The 19,542-nt window shown below is 47.5% G+C and overlaps 4 protein-coding genes across 4 annotated transcripts; 2 read left to right on the top strand and 2 right to left on the bottom strand.

The window, feature by feature from the left end:
- Positions 1 to 26: 26 nt before the first annotated feature.
- On the bottom strand, positions 27 to 8,496 carry F4812DRAFT_459390 (putative polyketide synthase; the record flags this gene model as incomplete). Its single annotated transcript, XM_047937535.1, has 9 exons — positions 27 to 229; positions 368 to 1,043; positions 1,109 to 3,216; positions 3,278 to 3,369; positions 3,447 to 6,318; positions 6,388 to 7,575; positions 7,641 to 7,773; positions 7,824 to 8,092; positions 8,151 to 8,496. The coding sequence occupies 9 exons, from the start codon at positions 8,494 to 8,496 to the stop codon at positions 27 to 29; spliced, it is 7,887 nt and encodes a 2,628-aa protein (XP_047790424.1).
- A 1,171-nt stretch (positions 8,497 to 9,667) lies between these two features.
- Positions 9,668 to 11,576, top strand: F4812DRAFT_428897 (uncharacterized protein). The gene has a single exon (XM_047934225.1). The coding sequence runs from the start codon at positions 10,219 to 10,221 to the stop codon at positions 10,930 to 10,932; it is 714 nt and encodes a 237-aa protein (XP_047790423.1). The 5' UTR covers positions 9,668 to 10,218; the 3' UTR covers positions 10,933 to 11,576.
- Positions 11,577 to 15,102: 3,526 nt separating this feature from the next.
- F4812DRAFT_391008 (uncharacterized protein) lies at positions 15,103 to 17,216 on the bottom strand. The gene is made up of 6 exons (XM_047932117.1): positions 16,640 to 17,216; positions 16,551 to 16,570; positions 16,375 to 16,482; positions 16,196 to 16,309; positions 15,818 to 16,089; positions 15,103 to 15,740 (listed from the first exon to the last, which is right to left on the bottom strand). The coding sequence occupies exons 1-6, from the start codon at positions 16,875 to 16,877 to the stop codon at positions 15,233 to 15,235; spliced, it is 1,260 nt and encodes a 419-aa protein (XP_047790422.1). The 5' UTR covers positions 16,878 to 17,216; the 3' UTR covers positions 15,103 to 15,232.
- Positions 17,217 to 17,555: 339 nt separating this feature from the next.
- F4812DRAFT_451172 (FAD/NAD(P)-binding domain-containing protein) lies at positions 17,556 to 19,075 on the top strand (the record flags this gene model as incomplete). The annotated part of the gene is made up of 2 exons (XM_047936173.1): positions 17,556 to 18,060; positions 18,114 to 19,075. The coding sequence occupies 2 exons, from the start codon at positions 17,556 to 17,558 to the stop codon at positions 19,073 to 19,075; spliced, it is 1,467 nt and encodes a 488-aa protein (XP_047790421.1).
- Between the last annotated feature and the right edge of the window lie 467 nt (positions 19,076 to 19,542).

Here is a 19,542-nt window from a genome sequence, read left to right as displayed (position 1 = left end):
AGTCTTAATAACCACCAACCCCTTTTCTACTCCGCCTCCTTCACCGCATCCGATATCGCCTTCGAGCCCAGAACTATCTTTCTCGCGAGCGACGCGAGGGCGGTCTTGCTCAGCAGGTCGAACACCGAGATATCCGACTGTATCTCCGAGTATATCCAAGACCGTAGCTCGACGGCAAGCAAGCTATCAACGCCGTAGCTGCTTACCGGTCTCGAGATCTCGATGTCCTCTGTTTGGTCCGCCCGATTAGCTTTCGGAAATCCCCCTCTTACCTACCTTATTTCTCAAAAAAAAAAAAAAAAAAAAAAAAAAAGGGGAGGGGGAGCAAAGGGCGGGGGGTTGCTACTAGGATATGTGGCTAACTTACCGGCTGATATCATCATCGACTTAGCAAGTTTCTTCACCAGTGCCTCCGCAACGATGTCCGCGGCCTGCTCGATGCTGCCCGCCTGCGCGAGCTGCGCGCGGAGCTGCACGGTGTCCTCGTGCGTCGCCCTCGCCAGCTGGTGCGTATCGACCTCCGCGAGATGCGCGAACTTGACGTCCTTGTAGTAGTACGGCTCCTCCCTCGCGCCGCGCAGCAGTATCCCGCCCGTCCCGAGGCCCGTCATGACCTGCGGGGGCACGCGCGCGCCGTCGTCGTCGGAGCTGGAGCTGGAGTTGGAGCTCCGTCCCGTGATCGCCGCTTGGAGGATACTCAGAAACTCCTTCTCCGAGATCCCGATCACGATCCAGCTCTGCATGTTCTCGAGGACCCGGTCGTCCGTCGTCTCGTCGGATAGGAAGCCCGCGCCGAGCACCATGCCGACGTCGATCGCGCACGCTGAGAGGCCGAGGTTGCGGCGGTGGTGCGCTAGCGCGTCTTGGTACGTGTTGCCCGCTGCGTAGTTGCCTTGGCCGCGAGAGCCGCCGATGCCGGCAATAGACGAAAGCATCACAAAGAAGTCGAGGTCTTCAGGGAGATGGCGGTGTAAGTTCCAGCTTCCCTGGACCTTGCTTCGAGTTGTGGCGAGGAATTGTTCCGACGACATACTCTGGGCGATCTATTCCGGAAGATTTTGGTTAGCGACAGCCTTCCTATGCGATCGCAAATTAAGGGGGAACTTACACCGTCTCTAAGCACCATAGCCCCTTGGACCACGCCGCGAATAGCAGGCCAATTCTCCGTATTGCATCTATCCAAACATATCTGCAGTTGGTGTTCATCCGCAACATCGCACGCCCATGCGTCCGCTCTGACTCCTTGACTAGCGAGTTGGGCTAACAAGTCTGGGACGGACGCCTTGCTGGCCCCTGAACGAGATAGGAGGAGGATGTTCTTCGCACCGGATTCCGCCATCCAGTTGGCGATGGAACCGCCTAGACCACCCGTACCGCCTACGATCACGTATGTTGCATCGGGATAGAAATGCGCTGGAGCTATACTCGGAGGGATGGCTTGAACAATATCGCCGTCGACTGCTTCTAGCACCAGCTTACCGGCGTGCTGGCCAGTTTGCATGAGTTTAAAAGCCTCTTCCGCCTTCGAGAAAGGCACCGTGGTGATTGGCGTGACGGGCTTTACGACGCCCGCACGGATCAGATCTATGACCTCGCGGAACACTTTCGCTGCGGCGGGGACATCGTGGTCCATGAGATCAATCATGTTGACGGAGTGGAAGGACACGTTTTTGATAAAGGGCGCCATGTCAAGCCCGGTGTTCCCATCGATGTCCCTCTGCCCCAATTCGACGAACCGGCCGAAGCGCGCAACGCAATGCCACGATTCCCTCAGCGCATCGCCGGTGAGCGTGTTCAGCAGCACATCTACCCCACGCCCACCAGTGCGCCGCTTAACCGCCTGCGCAAAACTCGCGTCGCGGCTGTTGAAGATACGGTCCTCGGGCACCCCGTAGGTATCTATCAGCAGCTGCTTCTTCTCGCGCGACGAGACCGTAGCAAAGATCTCGGCGCCGAAGTACTGGGCAAGCGCAATTGAAGCCTGTCCGAAGCCGCCGGCCGCGCTGTGGATCAGCACCGTCTCCCCCTTCCGTACATTTCCAACGTTGACGAGAGCGTAGTATGCCGCGCTGTAGACGAATGGGACCGAGGCCGCTACGTTGAAATCGAAGTCTTCCGGAATGAATTGGACCATGGACTCGTCTGTCCGGATGTAATTTCTGAACGTCCCCCTCTTCCACGTCATCACCTTGTCTCCGCGCCGGAACGCCTTGACTTCGCGGCCGACGCGGCTCACGATTCCACTTGCGTCAAGGCCGAGGTCATGCTGCGAGAACTGGCCCGTCGCGGCCATAACGTCCTTGGAGTTGAGGCCCGCGCTCCTTACTTCGATCTCGACTTCGTGGCTGGAAAGCGGCTCCAGAGCGGTAAGATCGTCCGCGAACCGCAGCGTGTCGAGTCTTCCGGGAGAACCAATCTGGAGTACTAACGGCCGACCATCTTGCTTGAAAGGGGCCGGTTCAGGCTGAGGAACCGTATGTAATGTTTTGATTAGATCGTTTAGGCCCTTCTCCAGAACGACCCTTTGGATTATTGGGACGCTGTCCCTTATAGCGACCTCCCAGTCCTGGCGCTCTAAGCCTTTGGAATTCGTTAACGCCGTGAACACTTTGACGACTTCGGCGATAGTGTCGTCGGTATTTATAGGAACATTCGGATCCAAATCCAACGTGGAGAGGGCAATGGTAGGGTTCTCGGAGCGGATGGTCCTCGATAAGCCAGTTATGAGGTTAGATTGAGGGTTTTCGCTGTTGATAGTGCCGCCGCGTGTTACGTATGTAGCGCTTTGGGACGTAAAGATGAGGTTCTTTAGGGCATCCCAGTCTTCAGTAGAGACATTAGTGAGGAAGCCTTCTTTATTCCCAATGTCGACCAGAATGAGACACGACTTATTCCTGATATCGATATTAGGAGTATCTTGTAGTCTCATGATTATCACATCGCGGCCAGCCTCCCTCATTCGAGATGCGACATTGTCTGCAAAGTTAGATATCTCTTCCTGACCAGGGGCTGTTGGCAGAACAATCATGACTTCTTGCGAGGTATCCGGGGGTTTGGGTGCGGTAGCAGTAGTGACCATGGCAGAATTGGTCACATCTATTTCGTCCTCGAAATCCGAGAAGCCAACCTCCACGCCGGAAAACCCCACTTCAAGCATAAGATCATTCCATTTATTTAAGGTTAGATACGGTCTTCCGTGACGCCCGTCGTCCTCGCCTGTATGAGGCGTTAGTAGTGTCCAAGTTAAGCGAGTGTTATCATGAGTTGCCAAACTCACCATACCACCAGCCTTCAAGCGAGCCCACAATCATATGGGATCTCATTTTCCCGGCTGGGTTCGTTATTTCGCCGAGGACTAGTTTGCCATTTCTATAATCACGGATTAGTAGTGTGTCTACCTCTCAAAAAGGGATTGTGATGCAAGGTCTAACTAGATATTTACCTACGGTTTCAATAGTTTATGGATATGTTTCAAGGTTTGCGCTAGATACCTGGTAGCATGTAGCACATTCGACGCAATGATTAGATCGTAGGAGTGCTCTTGGAATCCTTGAAAGGTAGGGTCCTGCTCGATGTTAAGTTTGCTGTACTCCATAAACGGAGTCCAGGCAGCTAATTTGTCGGCGGCCTTTTCGAAATAGCCGGGACTTATATCAGTAAAAGTGTACTTTTTGAAGCGCGGCGAGGTATTATTGGAACCGCCGAGCGACTTGAGTATAGGTAAGGTCACGCCACCCGTACCTCCTCCTACTTCGAGGATATTCATGTTGGGGTTCTTATGGGCCAGCAGCTGGATGTAAGCTACCATTTGGCTGTTATGACGTTCCAGACCCAGTGAAGATTTGTACCAGTCGTGGAGAAGGCCGTCGTGCATAAGAACTTGAAGAGGTGGTATCTGTCCGCGGAAAATCTGCGGAAGATGTTTACCGTGTGCACATAGGATAGCGCCGTCGGGAGAAGACTTGGACACACGTTCCAGCAGCTCGGACTCGGCTTGCTCCCCTAGGTCTAGCCAATTGGAATCTGGGGTTTGATAGCAAAGCTGTCGCTTCTTGCCCATATAATAGCGCTTGCACATGTAGTTGTTGTAGAGCTTGAGATGCCACGGGAGACTCTCGATTTCAGACAGAGAAAGATCGTTTACAATACGTTTGATATATATTAAACTGGCGATTTCGAGTTCTTCCAGCAACTTGCGACTGGGGCTCACAATGTGTTTCACAGCATTGAGACTGTAATTTTTGAGTTGCTCACGGTCCATAAGAGACGCATCCGGCTTCCATTCGAGGACCGTAGCGAGTTTTTGTAAGGACTGGGCGGAGGTAGCGTCATCTTGGTTAGCATCATGGACAACGGCGTACTTTATACCTTCAAAATTAACGAGTGGCTTGTTCCATTGAGCGTTAGCCACAGATATAGACCATTCGTCGTTTCCGGAGTCGGTCTTGTTCCGCTTAGAGTAGCCGGACAGGACTTCACCGGGCTGATTCGGGATATCCGCTGATATAACTAAACGACCGATACCTGTCGGTACCATAGCCGAGGTGATATTGTCGCCTACATTAGTGTATGACGGCCAGGCCATGTGGATAATGCCGTCCAATGTAGCGGGGTGGATGATGTGAGGGTACTCGAAATTATGAGGCATAATGCTCTTCGTATCCGGAATCCTTAACTTACAAGCGCTCCAGAAGTTGCCCTTCTTTATTTCGATTAGGTTCTGGAAAACAGGACCGTATTGAAGGCCGACAGCATGGAGATGGTCGTAGAATTGCCGTGGGTGTTGGGCCCGGGAATAATCTTCTCGCATGCGATGATACTCTTCTGAAAGCTTCGTTGCAAGCATCACGCTTTCGTCCTCAAAAGTTGTGTTAGCAGTCTCCTTATAATTGATGCGGATCAAACCCGAGCAGTTTAATTCCCATGCTTCTTTGCGTGAGTAAATCTGGAATTCCTGCCAAGTCGAAGTGAGGGCTCGCGATCCGGTGCGGTAAGGCTTGATCGAGAGCATGGTTTCAACACCGTCTTCGTCATTAGGAACTACAATAGCTTTACCAATAATAACATCGCGAAGCTCATAGCTGTCAATTGCACGATCCTTCGCAGCATCTTGGGACATGGCTTCAATAGCCATAATTACCATTCCGGCAGCAGGGTAAAGTATGGTACCTTGGACCTTATGCTGCTCTATCCAAGGTACCTCCGTCACCCGAAGGGTGTTACGATACCGGGGTTCATTTGTCAGACGCTCGTGAGTTTGTAGACCAAGGAGGTCCTGTCTAGGGTGGTCGCGGAATCTATGTGCCTTGGAAAATAAAGATTCCGCCCAATGCTTGGCATTATGATTCCAGCTGAAAGGAGGTAGATCAACTAAGAAGTCGTCGGAAAGGCTCTGCTCATTGACAGCATTAACGTCCACGCTATATCCAGACTGGTACAGCTCACCCGCAACAGCAAACGCAGTTTCACAAGCGTTTGCGCCTCTTAAGAGTATAGATTGGTACGTATAGTCTTTCGCGAACGACTTCCATGTATCCTGGCCTAATATCTGATTTAGCGGGCCTTTGAGCGCAGAATGGGGGCCAAGTTCGATGAAGTGCTTAACAAACCCCTTCCTCGCCCGCCCCTTCGTTTTCTCTTCTGAATAAGTGAACATACGTTCAACTGCTGCGGTAAAATTTACTTGGCCAACCATATTAGCCACCCAATACGAAGGGCCAAACTCGGAATTGTGTGCTAGGTTCCCAGTCAAAGACGAAAACATCTTCACTATGCTTCGGCCCTCGGGGAGAGGTGTGATTTCACTAATAGCTCGATAGTATCTGTCCGCAATAACCTGCATGTGTGGCGAGTGATAGGCGACATCCACTTTGAGCTTCCTCGCAAAATGGCCATCATCCTTGAGTAACTTCTCTAGTTGGGCTATGGCTACGGAGTCTCCCGACAGTGTTACACTAGAGGGACTGTTTTTGCAAGCAATGGTGGCCTTGCCTTCGGTGACACGGGAGATGTATGCTTGTATATCTCCGGCTCCGAGCCCAACAGCTAACATAGACCCCTGGAGTTGGGGAACGAAGCCCCGAATGCAGTTCGAGAGGTGGCCACGGTGATAAGCGATCGCCCAAGCGTCCTCGCGTGAGAGTGCTCCTTTAGCGTAAGCTGCGGCGATCTCACCACTTGAATGTCCGACAACGGCTTTTGGAAAGATATTCCACATTCTCAACAAGTCGACCAACGCAATTTGAAGGGCGGTACATACAGGCTGGCTCAGGTCTGCTGAATCCAGCTTTGATGTCCTTTCATCTTTCCAAATCTCAGCTATTTATATGTTTTAGATCGAATTCTTAAGGGGCGAAGGGATAATAATTGTGCAAAATAGAATCTTACTTATAAGTGACCAAGGCGCTCCTAATTGTACGAAGTATCTTCCTGCCCCTTCAAGACTTTCTCTAAACACAGGGAGTGTTAGAAGTTCACGCCCCATAGCGTACCACTGTGCACCTTGACCAGTAAAGACGAACGCCAAATTTGGATCCAACTTGTCATTGGATCGGACATTTTTTATGGGCTTCGACAATTTCTCAAGAGCTTCTTCGCATGATGTTGCGATAATATATGACTTCCACGGAAGAATGCTACGCCGCCCGGCAAGGGTACGAGCGAGTTTACAGAGGAGTTTCCTATCATGATTCCCCTCTATCGTTTCAGTCGATGTATCTTTAAGTCTGGCATCGAGGTATGCTCTATAATCATTCGAAGTTCGCGAAATGCCGGCTTGGTCGTGTAAACTCCATACTAGAAGTTTTGGGGCAGGGGGTAGGCGCGCTTCGAGTCGGTTTCCCAAAATTCCTTCGAGAGATTTCCACTGTTTGGTCCCATCGCTGAGTTGGCTCATGACGTCGACATCATAGGTCGTGTCAATCCCGGAATCGGGACTTGAAGTAGGCGACGCTCCACTGAAGATCTGGACATTGTGATTCCCAGATAAACCCCGAGCTATCAAATAATGGCATGCATCGTCGATGATACAGTGACCATTAGTTCCACCATACCCAAAAGAGTTGATACTGATCCGGCGCAGTCCGTCTTTTGGCCAGGACATAAGCTCAGTTGGGACGGCAAGATTCCAGTCTTCCATCGGAATTCGTGGGTTAGGCTTTTCGTACCAGAGACTTGGTGGAATCTCGCCCTTTTCTAACATCATGATACCCTTTATTACTTGTGCAAGGCCTGAACCTCCTTCCAAATGCCCGATATTCGACTTTATAGATCCTATCCAAATGGGGTCTCCAGGAGCTCTGGCTTTCCCAAAAGTAGCTGAAAGAGCGGACGCCTCAACTGGGTCACCAGCTGCTGTTCCGGTGCCATGGGCTTCGACATATGCTGTATCCGCCAAATTCAACCCAGCGTCGGCATAGACTTTTCGGATCAACATCTCCTGTGCTTTTGCCGAAGGTAACGTAATTCCAGGGGTATTTCCGTCCTGGTTAACTCCCGTGTTACGGATAATTCCACGAATAACATCGTTATCCCTAATAGCCAGATGAAGAGGTTTTAGGATGCAGAATCCAGCCCCTATTTATTTTCATTAGTACATAAGTAGATATACTATTAGGATGGATACTATAAGAGGTGGGTACCTTCGCCTCTAGAATAGCCGTCAGCTTTGTGGTCAAAAGAGTGTGATTTCCCATTTGGGCTCAGAAAGTGTAATCGGGTCATTCCACTCATAATATCAGGCCCAATCATTAAGTTGGTCCCACCGACAATAGACTAGGAATTTAAATCAGATATAACCCGCGCCCAAATCATGTACGGCTTACAAGTTTTGATTCGCCTGTACGAAGGCTTTGGCAGCCAAGGTGAAGGGCAACCATTGACGATGAGCAGGCGGTGTCGATACTAATACAAGGGCCTCTCAAATTGAAAAACCAAGAGACTCTGTTAGACATCATAGCGAGACCCGTCCCCGTTGGCTGATACGTGGGGACGTTATCGGTGTCATGTGCCAGCATGTCGTAATAGTCCCTTGTAAATGTGCCCACGTAGACCGAGGTGTCGGACCCTGACACATCTTCCATACGAATTCCAGCTAGAAGACACTGAAACTCAGATTAGGTTGCATAAGAGAGTAGATAGGACTGACATACCATTCTCTAGAGCTTCGTACGTGCATTCCAGTGCCATACGTTGTTGTGGATCCATAGCCTTGGCCTCCGCAGCAGGAATATTGAAAAAAGGGGCATCGAATGCGGATATATCTCTCTTCATGAAATGGGCTTCCTTAACGTTCATCGTTCCAAAACGTTCGGTACTTGGGTGGTAGAATGAATCGACGTTGAATCGATCAGATGGAATCCTAGTCGCAGCGCTTCTCCCCTCGAATATCATATCCCAGAGCTTCTGGGGATTTTCTGCGTCACCAGGAAACCTCCCTGAGATCCCAATGATAGCAATTGGCATGACAGCATCTTCGTGAGGAGCAGTATAGAGCATGATGCTCCTTGGATTGTAATTAGGTACCGTCGTGACTATAGCGCTATAATTTCAATATCCAGACTTGCAAATTACCGCAACGATGATAGTATCGAAAACCTACCTAGGTACATACCTCCATCGAATTTTAGTTGAGTCGATAGACTGCCGGATTTATATTGCTATCCCATATTTTTGCCACAGATACCTCAGGTCGGGTACTTAATGTAAAGACAGATGTCCCTCGGAACGTGGCTCATTAGATGGAGTCACAGCCGTAAATGCTTCTTCCCGATATTGTCTACTTTTCCCCCGAATTTGATTACACGCATTCCACGCTTAATTTAGCTTTTGTGTCACCGCCTTTGTACTATATTAGTGATGATTTTCATGCTTATTTTACCGTCTGAACATCATGTAGTGAGTTTTGTAGTCTCTTATCTGTCGGGTTGGGAAGGGGATACGCGACGACCTGATCTGCGATTAAGAGGTACCTAAGGTAAGGTAAACGGTTAATCGAAACCCCGCTATTGAGTAACTTCATTGTTAGCGTGTGGTATATATTCCCAGCTTCCTTTATCACGAATCGTTGGCGTATGTGCGAATCCATAGAAATACCCTAGAGCTTTCTACATAAGATAACAGGTTCAGAGACGTCGATAGCTGTAGCTGGTATTTCTCTGTTTGAAAGTCCTGGTTATAGTGATTGAAAATAGGTACCCACCTTTACCCCGGACCACTCCTAACGAGGCAGACATATGAGACAAACCAAAGTTAAGACTAAGCCAGATGTTACACAAGGTTACACAAGGTTACACAGAATCACCCGGAACTTTCCTGTTAGGGCAAACCACTTGGATTTGATTGGCCTTTTACCCCAGAGAGTTACCTGGGTACCTCTTAACTTAGCCTGGGTTAGGTGTACTTTATTACTTGTGTATACCCGCTTCGTGCCTCGTAACTTTTATGCTTGAGGTGTTCGAGATTTGGATATACTTGCGTTTCTATATCTGAGGTAATTACACGGCATATTATAACTTACTAGATTTACGTCTTATTAGCTATCTTATCTACCTAGTTACCCCATGTCAATTCCCGCTCTAAAAACTAATCCTTTAAAATCTTGATGCCGGCTTAGAGCAGCTCACGGCCGAAACTTCGCGGCCGAGTTTGTAGTGCTGACTACGCGGCAGGCGAGTTTTTAACCGGGGTTCGTAAACACTGAAAGCTGTGATTGGCCGACGTGGTGTTGGAATTTGAACTTCTAATGCATCCTCCAATTCCAATGGGTCCCACCCCCAGACGGTTTCCGTTGCTGACTATCGTGTAGAGCACTTACGGTCCTAAGTTACGGCCTAAATTAACCAAGACAGCGCTGCCAGTCAGACGCTATGTCTCGGGAATTGAGGCTATACTTGCATCCTTGTGCGAGTAGGAGTGGAATAGGAGTAGAATGGGATAAGCATCTGGACCAGCTGAATCCAAGTACCAACTGGTCTGTCCTACCACAGCTCTGGGTCTTTTTTCTCACATAAAACTAATCGGGCAGGGCCCTACCGGCTGGACGGTTATAATACTTTATATATCCATGCTCTATCCCCCCAGCCGGGTGCTGCTAGATACTCCGACATAATATATAATATAGTAGGATACTTGCGTCTTTCCGTCATTATCAATAACCTCCGGACTTTCTTCAATACCTAACATACTTCCCAACACTTACACAGGAATTAAGTAAAGAAAATGAGCACTACCCTGGTAACAGAGACTAGCTCGACGGGCTTGGGCTCGGGCATCTACACACAATCTATTTTAAACTATCTATACCAGCGCCTAGTTCTAGAGTTTAATGTCCCTTACGTATGGGGCTGCCCATGCGACGTACTGCTCAACCTGTTTGCCGAACACTTCTCCCACAACCACCTAGACTGTGGTGTCGCCACGGGTTATTTTCCTGCAACCGTCCTACAACGCACACGCCAAGCCAATACGCAGCGGCAGATCACTTTATTAGATCTCAACCCTAACTGCCTCGAGGCAGCCAAGTCCGCCATACAAGCCGAGGCGCCCCGAGTCCCAGTCCACACCGTCGAAGCCGACATCAAGGCACCCATACCGGCGGCGCTAAAAGGCAAGAAGTTCGACACGATATCCATGTTCAACCTGTTCCATTGCGTGCCCGGCGGCGCGAGCAAGTTCCAAGCGCTTGCCACCTACAAGGACGTGCTTGCGGATAACGGCGTATTCATAGGTTGTACCGTATTAGGGGAGAAACACGCTACCGGCTGGTTCTCCCGGAACTACCTCAGCCTCTACAACTGGGTCGGCGTGTTCAACAACTGGGATGATAAGGCCGAGGATATTGAGAGCGTGCTACGATCGGCTTACAAGGAAGTCGATACTTGGAAGGTTGGAATGATACTTATGTGGAGAGTAAAATCCCCCAAGAAGGCTTAAGTGGGCTACCTGATATTAACAATACAATATTCGACGAGACATGGGCTGTTCGTGTAACGCGGCGGCTAGGAATTTGGTTGCTTGTTTTCTGCTTGTATAGAAGCGGCTCGCTTGCTACCGTCACGCCATTGCCGCAGCAAGCAACTTTTGCATCAGCCAATCGTGGTAACGATAGGATAGATTTGGATTAACTTGGCGAAGAATACCTCAATAAAACTTCTACACTTGCAACTTGTGCCAAGCTTGCCTTACCCCCTTTACTATCCACCTCAAAGAAAACCTAGCAGCCTCCTTATGGCCTTAAGGTGCCGTAAACCACATATGCAGTTACGTTACGAGCTGGCTGGTCACCCAACGTATACCAAGGAGTTCCCATCACGTTATACATCGTTACATGATTAGCAAGGTTATGGCCGATAGGAAAGATTCCTATATAAACTCGTGTTTACCAGGATCTTTTTGAAGTTCCTAGTAGTAGAACCGAGTTATGTAGTCTTGAGAATCTCTAGTGAAACGTATCTAAGATACAGGCGAATGAATAATATCGTTTATATGGCTTCAAGTCTTGTTGCTCATGACAAGATGAACATCCTTTTGAAGTAGGTAAAGTGACATACATGGGTTGTCCACGACGGCTAGGTCGGGTACACTGGCAGTTGATAGTAATATACAAGTATCGTAAGTCCAGCATGAGATGTGCAGAAAAGGTGAGATTTTATAGGTGGTATCAGGTTAGCAACGCATCAGCAAGCCTATCTACGAATATACGAGGCTGACCTTTCATGGATACAATTTGTAATCCACGACGACTCCGCAAGTAGCTAACAAAATTATGGCTCTATTAATTTACTGTGAGATTAATTAACTCTCGTGGTGCCGGAGTTTCGAACGATTCTTTACCGCCAAGTCAGGTTATAGGCAACTTTATGCTAGCTAGCGTTGCATTGCTATGGGAAAGAGGCTTGAATGTTGATCGCAAACAGTTTCTTGTTCCTAAACCTCTCAGACTAGCACAAAGAAGAGTGGTGCCATCCGTAACTCTTTGGTACCTAATGTAAGGCGCAAAGATATCGAATTTGAGCCCCTGTGCTACCTCCAACGTCGTACAAGCTCGTTTGAAGGATCGAAGAATAAAGGATAAACGTACGTTGAAATAGATAATCACCCAAATATGGCATACATCATAACATGCGATCTTGAATGACCTTACTTTAGCCTGCTAGGTACCTCAATAACCTAGTCCTTAGATAATCAGCAGTAGTCATATCGCATGCAGTGTTATACATACCTAATCTACCTTAGATAGGTACCTACATGCAAGACATGCTTGAGAATAACACTAGTAGGGTATTTGCAAGAATTAACTTTGACGATTCAGACAAATGCAGTCAGATCGGGAGCCACGTGGGACCTAGATCTGGGAACCAAGCGTCGAGTAAAACTGCATACTGCTAGGATAGATTCTGGATATAACCTACTAATTACCCTTAAGAATAGGTAGGTAGGTAAGCTGAAGATTTTGGTACTACGATGAAAGCTTAGCCCGTCAGCCCGTAAGCACTCTCTTTACGATATCCCTGTGTACCCACACATCCCTGGCATGATCAGTGTATGCTAGGTAGACTTGGTTATGATGTGTCAGGATCCTAGATGAGACATCTACACGTGTAGCATAAAGTATACGTTCTATGTATATAGCTGTATACCTTATCTAGTTCCAAGATCCGTCTGGTTAGAGTTCCTTGTAGAGTAGGGAAGCTGGGTCTATTCTTCTTGCTCTATCTCGTGATAGTAGAATGGATTGGGGGAGGGGAATATAAGTACCTGTCAACGTAAGTACTCGTTGGGTTGTTCTGATATCTTAAAGAGAGTGAGTGTCCGAAACATTGAGTCTAATTTCATCGTAAATGTTATTGCTTGGGTACCTAGAAGTTGGAGACAAGTATCGCAAGCATCTTTCAAAACAACTTCGCCCTTGACGGTCTAGATGTCTTCGTATTCCATGACTCAAAATACTCCCGGTAGCTTCTTGTAAGCTTCTTGTAAGCTCTAGACTCTAGTTTCATCAACATGTTGTAGCCTCCCTCATAGCTACCTAACCTAGGTAGTTCGTGCGTATATCAGCTATACTGAACGGCGCTCGCTCCGTGAATACCGTCTCTTGCGACACGCCACACCGCTAGCTGTGGCTATCTCATGCCAATAGCTGTGGCTGTGTTGCCTTCAAGTCCGCTTCACGTTCTCCAAGCAAGTTTCCCTAGGTGCAGGATCCAAAACGGGCTGCGCCCCCAACCCCCGCTTAAGGGGTGGGACCATCCAGAACCAAAATTCCATAGCAATGGTTTGCACCTCTTACAAGAATTATTTCTCAAGACCATATATTGTCATTATAGAGGTAGGAAATACCTATACCACAGATACGACGCTCCTGGACGTGCCAACCGTTTGTTCTGAACGATAGCACGGATGATCAAATGATACCTGCCATTGTTTAAACACCACGTATGGACATCTCAAGCCTATATGAAGAAACGCCAACTCTTCTGTCGGCGTACTGAGCCTCACCCAGACATAAAGAATATGCATCCTACCACCGCCGTTGCATTCCGCGGCTCGGCTTTAGTAGTGCAAGACGGCGATTACCAGTTTCGTAAGCGAACGTCTGATTTAAGCACTAGGATGCGAAGCCTATTGCTACCCTTTCTGTTATAACGAACTTGCGGGAAAGGATTCGCTCAGACATAATCAATATCTGCTTCCCCTTCTTCTAAAAGGACCGGACTGTGCCTCTTCCGTAGGCGATGGTAACAAATGACAACTTTTGGTTTGAAGAAACCATTATCAATAGATATGCAAGGGCATTTGAAAATGTGACAGAACCTGGAATACTTACCTCTTACTATGTATTTGGAGAAGCCATACGATGACGGTATAACTAACAAGTGCGCTATTTTAACAACTAGCTAAACTAATATAATAAAATATTAGGTAGTATGAGGTGGGTCTTATTGCGTGTTCTTTACAATTCAACTCGACCTTGTTCTTCCCCGGTTCTTTTAGACATACTCGTTACTAGTGCTATCTACACAAGTGCTGCGCTTTGATTAGGAAGACAGGCAAGACTAAAGATAGGGTACCAAGTTTCAAGCGCCAATAAGAGGTTAATTCGACCCTTATCATATGCTGAAAAAAAAGGGGGAAAACAATGAAATTCCATGAAATATTATGAATGCTCGAAAATATTTTGATTTTGATATAGACTTATAATACGCCTAGTAGGAAGTCTTTCGATCTGTCCTCCCTACCTAGGCAAGTATTAGCCGTTTTCTTAATTAAAGCCTAGCACCCCTTGGGGTTACTTACGGTTGAGCATAGCTGCCACTCGGCAAATGACGTAAAGTTGAGATACAGACACCCCAAGGCTAATAAAAGAAAAGAATAAAACAAAATATGGATTTATGGTACATTATGCATGAAAAGGGGTTGACTTTTTTTGAGCCTCCAAGATGCGCACCCTCCTATTGGTTAAATTTTATAGCGCTTACAGCATACCTCCCACCTGCAAAAGAATACGCCTTCGTATTTAATTAATTTAATTAATTCAGTTTAATCCAATCTGTATTAAAAGCCTTATCCGAGTAAGTAATACACGTATTTAATATAAGCGCATTCGATGTGAGCCTTAGGTAGGTAGGTAATTCAAAAGCACGTTGCCAAGTCTCTAGTCTTAATAATCTAACGTCCTTAATAATACTAGCACTGTATTAGGCTGACACTAATCATAAGGCAGATAGTGATTTATACGTTAAGATATAAGTAGCTTGCCACTATAATTACAGGGGAGTTAGCTACTATTAGTACTAAAAATACAGTATTTACTTCCTTAACTAATACACCCAAGCTAAAAGCAAATCCCCCGTACCCCCAGATACTCGTTTTTAGTGCATAGTGTACTATCTTAAGCGCAAACATGTCTTAAAGCATAGTAAAGCATCCTTGCAATTTAAATGTACCCCACCATTTTAAAGGGTGACCCTATAAATTTTCACCAATTTTAGGGCATTTGCCGAGTGGCAGCTATGCTCAACCGTAGTTACTCGTTGAACTTGTGTAGACAGCACTAGTAATAAAGTATTATATTAGGTATAAATCTTTCAAGAATGAAGTGAGGGATTCAAGTAAAAATGGCCATTTGTTAGGTCCATACATCCATTAGGCTCATTTAACTGTAAAAATACATCTTTCGTGATACATAGTAAATATTATACATGGTGATAGGTATCTCTAGATAATTCTACTTTTACACGCGATCCGAAGCCCAGGGGTGACTGTTGCCATCGAACCCATTTCCCTCTGGATGCTTATTCTGTTGCTCTACCGAGATAGTAACTTGAGTGGTCCGAGCGATACCCCCCCATCCACGCTCATCACCATCCCTGTTACCTTTGATGATGCCAGCACTGCTACGCCCGTGGCTGTCCCCCGAATGAAAATCCGCTAGCGAGATTTCGTTGTCGGGATGCTCCATGCGATTGTATTCTCCAATCCCGTCGGGGTTCTTTCGTAGCTGCGAGGTGCTCCAAGTGGCCGCATCCATAGTCTTGATACGAGTCGTAGAGGACACCATCCGGCCCAGTAGTTTTGATTCCTTGAACGCTTTGGGAATCGCGGGAATGCAAAACACCAGTATTCCAAAGGCCAGTTCAGCAAAGGATAATAGGGCCACCTGCGAGATATTGAATGTCCAATCCTGAGAGCTAAGATGGTGTATGCTTAACCCTAGTCGAACGATTGCGAAAATAATGGACCTACATTCTCTGATTAGCCTACCAACTATACATAGTGTAGGTAAGTGGGGGATGGCGAATGTGCGATTTTGACTTACAGAAGACCTATGGCATAGACGATGGAAACGCCGATCTTTTTCTCTCTTGTCAAGTGTAGACCCCAGATGATCTTTTGTGGAGCGATAAGGATGAAGAGGTCACAGACCACGTTGACGCTAGCTGTCGTCAAATCTAATGGGTTGCGATCGAAACATTTACCCGGAATGGTCTTGTCCCAGATTCTCGCAAACGGTATGCAGCTAAGGTTCCCAGCTATCTCAGAAGAGAAATAAAAGAGGAAGTTGAACAAGAGAATTCCATAGCAGGTCCACTACATTGAACATCAAGGTAGGCCAGGTAGTTAGCGATGATCAACTCGAGAATAACTACCAGGTATATGAAGAATGCGGGGGGAACCAGAGACTTGGGATACTAACGAAGAACACCCCACGAGTACCACGCGGAATAAACATTTGGACCCAGTCTATTAAGATAGCCGTTTTTAATAGAATTAAAACGATCGCGTAGAAATTGACAGCAAGTTGAACGATCTTTTCCTGTTAGTCGTACGAAACATGCCTAACGATACGATACGATGGCTGGAGTCTGGACTTACATAAATCATTCCCGACAGGTCGCGCACTAGGAAATTCCATTGATGGACAAACATTCCGGACGTTGCTGCAAAGCGATAGATGCAGTATGAATAGCCAATAAATGCGCCCTTTTGTATACCAAAGTAAGCAACATGCATTTCGGCAACGTAGGTAACTTAGAGATGAGGCAACTTACATATGAGAGAAGACCAATAGCTAACAAACAATCATAGAGACGTTAGGACAGAGGCGAGTTGAAAGACAGGGACAAAGTCTGAATCTCACCATCTTGAATCTGTGGGTTTTTCACAATCCAGATCTTCACATAAGCACGAAGGAAAACCGCAATTGTGACTATGGCCAAGCCAACCGTGACGACCGCTACAACAAGTCTGTTCATGTTCGGCGGATTCTCAAAGTTTGGCACCACATCTTTGCTAGGTGGAGCCAGCGCTGGGCCATTGAGAATGGGCTGTTGCTGTTCCGGTGGAAGAAGGGATAAAAAATCCAGAGCCGACGACATGATGCGTTTTTTCCTAGCGGGTTGGCCGATTTTCTTTTCGAGATGGGTGAAAAACGAGGAAAGGTCTTATGGTTAATGTCTTATGATCGGACATTATCTCCTCCTTCTCAAATACTTCTAATACTTGAACCGTACCTATGACTTATGCTTGGCTTAGCTTATTAAGTTTATGAGACCAAGTTGGATTTGGATGGTAGGAAGTGGTAGGTAGTATTCCATCGGGTTACAGTACAGGATTGGTCGATTGGTTGCACTGCAGGATTGACCTGCAGCCGGCCGGTTCCAGTATAATACGCATATCGTCTCGAAATCTCCTTGGGCTAACAAAACTCTAAGGCCCAGAACCTCCAAAGCCCTGGAACCCTGAGGTTAGGTTGCGTATTGGGTAAAAAGTAGATATATTACATTTTACTAAAAGGTCAGGTAACTAACTAAAAAAAGAATATAGCCTTGTTGGTTCCATGTGATTTTGGACGAGGGTAGCATTACCTACCTTTAACCAGCCTAGGTAACTCGTGTTGGCTTCAGCCGACAGCCAAGACCAGAGGAGTTGAAAAACGAAGGAATTAAAACCTCCCTGAAAGAAGAACTCGCCCATTTCAACTTCCAATTTATCATCATACCAACTCACATCTAACCCGAGAATCTTTGCAACTTAGAATCCTCGAATAATCGAAAATGGCGCAGTCCAAGACAGCTTCTACCGAAGCCGAAGTGCTCGATGTCCTCATCGTGGGAGCTGGAATCTCTGGAATCAACTGCGCATATCGCTTGCAAACCGAAACTCCTCATGTCAAATTTACTATCCTAGAAGGCCGCGACGAGATTGGCGGCACTTGGGATCTTTACCGTTACCCAGGCGTTCGCAACGACTCCTACATCTATTCCATAGCTTTCGAATGGCATCCCTTGCCCTTCCATAACCCAATTGCGACAGGAGAGCAGATTATGGACTATCTCAAGGATGCCGTATCTACGCACCATCTGGACAAGTATATCCGGTTCCGCCATAACGTCTTATCGGCGCACTGGTCCACGGAGACCAAAGACTGGACTATCACGGCCGTAAATCAGGACAAGGAAACTAAGACTTTCCGCGCTCGGTGGCTTATCCTAGGAACGGGATACTTCGATTACGATGATGTCTTCCATGCCGAGATACCTGGCATAGAAAACTTCAAGGGTAAGAACATTCAACGTGCCTAGTTCGAGCGTTTCGATCTAACCAGCGTATAGGAAAGGTTGTCCACCCGCAGTTTTGGCCGCAGGACTTGAATTATGAAAAGAAGAAAATCGCCCTCATTGGAAGCGGTGCTTCGGCTATTAGTATTCTGCCGGCGCTCACAGAGAAAGCCGGCGAAGTTACGATGATCCAGCGAAGCCCTACTTATATAACCCCCACCCCGAATGATTCGGCGTGGCTTCATAACTATTTCCCTCGGCCTCTCGTCGACTTGTACCGACGTATACGTTACCTTATCTCACCATACCTAATCGTCCTTCTGTGCCAATACTTTCCCGACTTCGTCAGGGAGGTGTTCCGTAAAGACGCGACCAAGCACCTCCCGCAGGGGTTTGACCATGACAAGCATTTCAAGCCGCGATACAATCCGTGGGTGCAGCGGATTTGCGTCGACCCCGACGGCGTCTTCTTCAAATCGTTCGGTCTGCCGCATGTACACCTCGTCACGGCCGAGATCGACACGGTGACGGAGAACGAGCTCAAGATGAAAGATGGCCAGACCGTGAAGGCCGATATCATCGTCAAGGCGACAGGTCTGAAGATGATGCTGGGGGGAAAGATCGAGATCCGAGTTGACAACGAGCCTATAACGTGGGGCAAGCATTACGTCTGGAACGGGTCTATGCTGGACTCGGTTCCGAACATGATGTTCGTATTCGGGTATTCGAACCACGCCTGGACCGTCGGAGCCGATAACACGGCGATGGTTCTGACGAGGCTTTTGAAGCACATGGAGAAGAAATCGATAAAGTCCGCGACACCTAAGATATCAAAGGATGCGACAACAGGCACACAGCGTATATGGGCTCTGGATGCCACGTACGTGAAAGCGGTAGAGGATGAGCTGCCTGTGTACGGCATGGCTGGTAGTTGGAGACCGAGGAACCGCCCGCCGATCGACTATGTGCATTCGCGATGGGGAAACTTTACGGACGGTCTGCAGTTTTCGACCTGAACCTCGACCTCGACCTTAACCTATCACAGGTAAGCTTGGGGATGTTGGTTGGTGTGTAGGTTATGTAGGGTGGATCTGTCTATTTTATTTTATCTTCAATGCTACGTTAAGTACCTTAGATGTCAGGTACCTAGGTAGTCTTAGTCCTAGTCTTAGGTAGTAATGCTATATATAGAGTGTGTATTTTCAGTTGTATTTTAGATTTCCAGTTTTATTATTATGCACATGTATTATCTGTCACTGCCTTACATGTTCCCATTCTCAAGGCCTGCATGGTGAATGACGCATAGTAGGCTGTAGCCCTCGGAATTATCTCAGCTTACGGACAATAGACATCGTATATTATGGGCCACAGCACGGACGGATGCTTTTCTGTATGCATACTCTTGTCATAACGAAGTAGCACTGCACCTGGGGCGTTCCGTTAAGCCGGTTAGCGTTATTCCGTGCCTGAATTGCAACCCTCC

Source organism: Daldinia caldariorum (assembly GCF_022478825.1).
Source record: "Daldinia caldariorum strain CBS 122874 unplaced genomic scaffold F4812scaffold_8, whole genome shotgun sequence".
In the NCBI taxonomy this organism is placed as follows: domain Eukaryota; kingdom Fungi; phylum Ascomycota; class Sordariomycetes; order Xylariales; family Hypoxylaceae; genus Daldinia; species Daldinia caldariorum.
The sequence above is the reverse complement of the archived record's forward strand: the minus strand, read 5'-3'. Positions and strand labels throughout refer to the sequence as shown.

Excerpts from the sequence above, each read along its gene's own strand:
- F4812DRAFT_428897 (XM_047934225.1), top strand. The coding sequence starts at position 10,219 with ATGAGCACTACCCTGGTAACAGAGACTAGCTCGACGGGCTTGGGCTCG.
- F4812DRAFT_391008 (XM_047932117.1), bottom strand. The coding sequence starts at position 16,877 with ATGTCGTCGGCTCTGGATTTTTTATCCCTTCTTCCACCGGAACAGCAA. Across the intron at positions 16,571-16,639 it reads AAACCCACAGATTCAAGATG|CTATTGGTCTTCTCTCATAT; the intron begins GTGAGATTCAGA and ends ATTGTTTGTTAG. Across the intron at positions 16,090-16,195 it reads GTACTCGTGGGGTGTTCTTC|TGGACCTGCTATGGAATTCT; the intron begins GTTAGTATCCCA and ends TGTTCAATGTAG.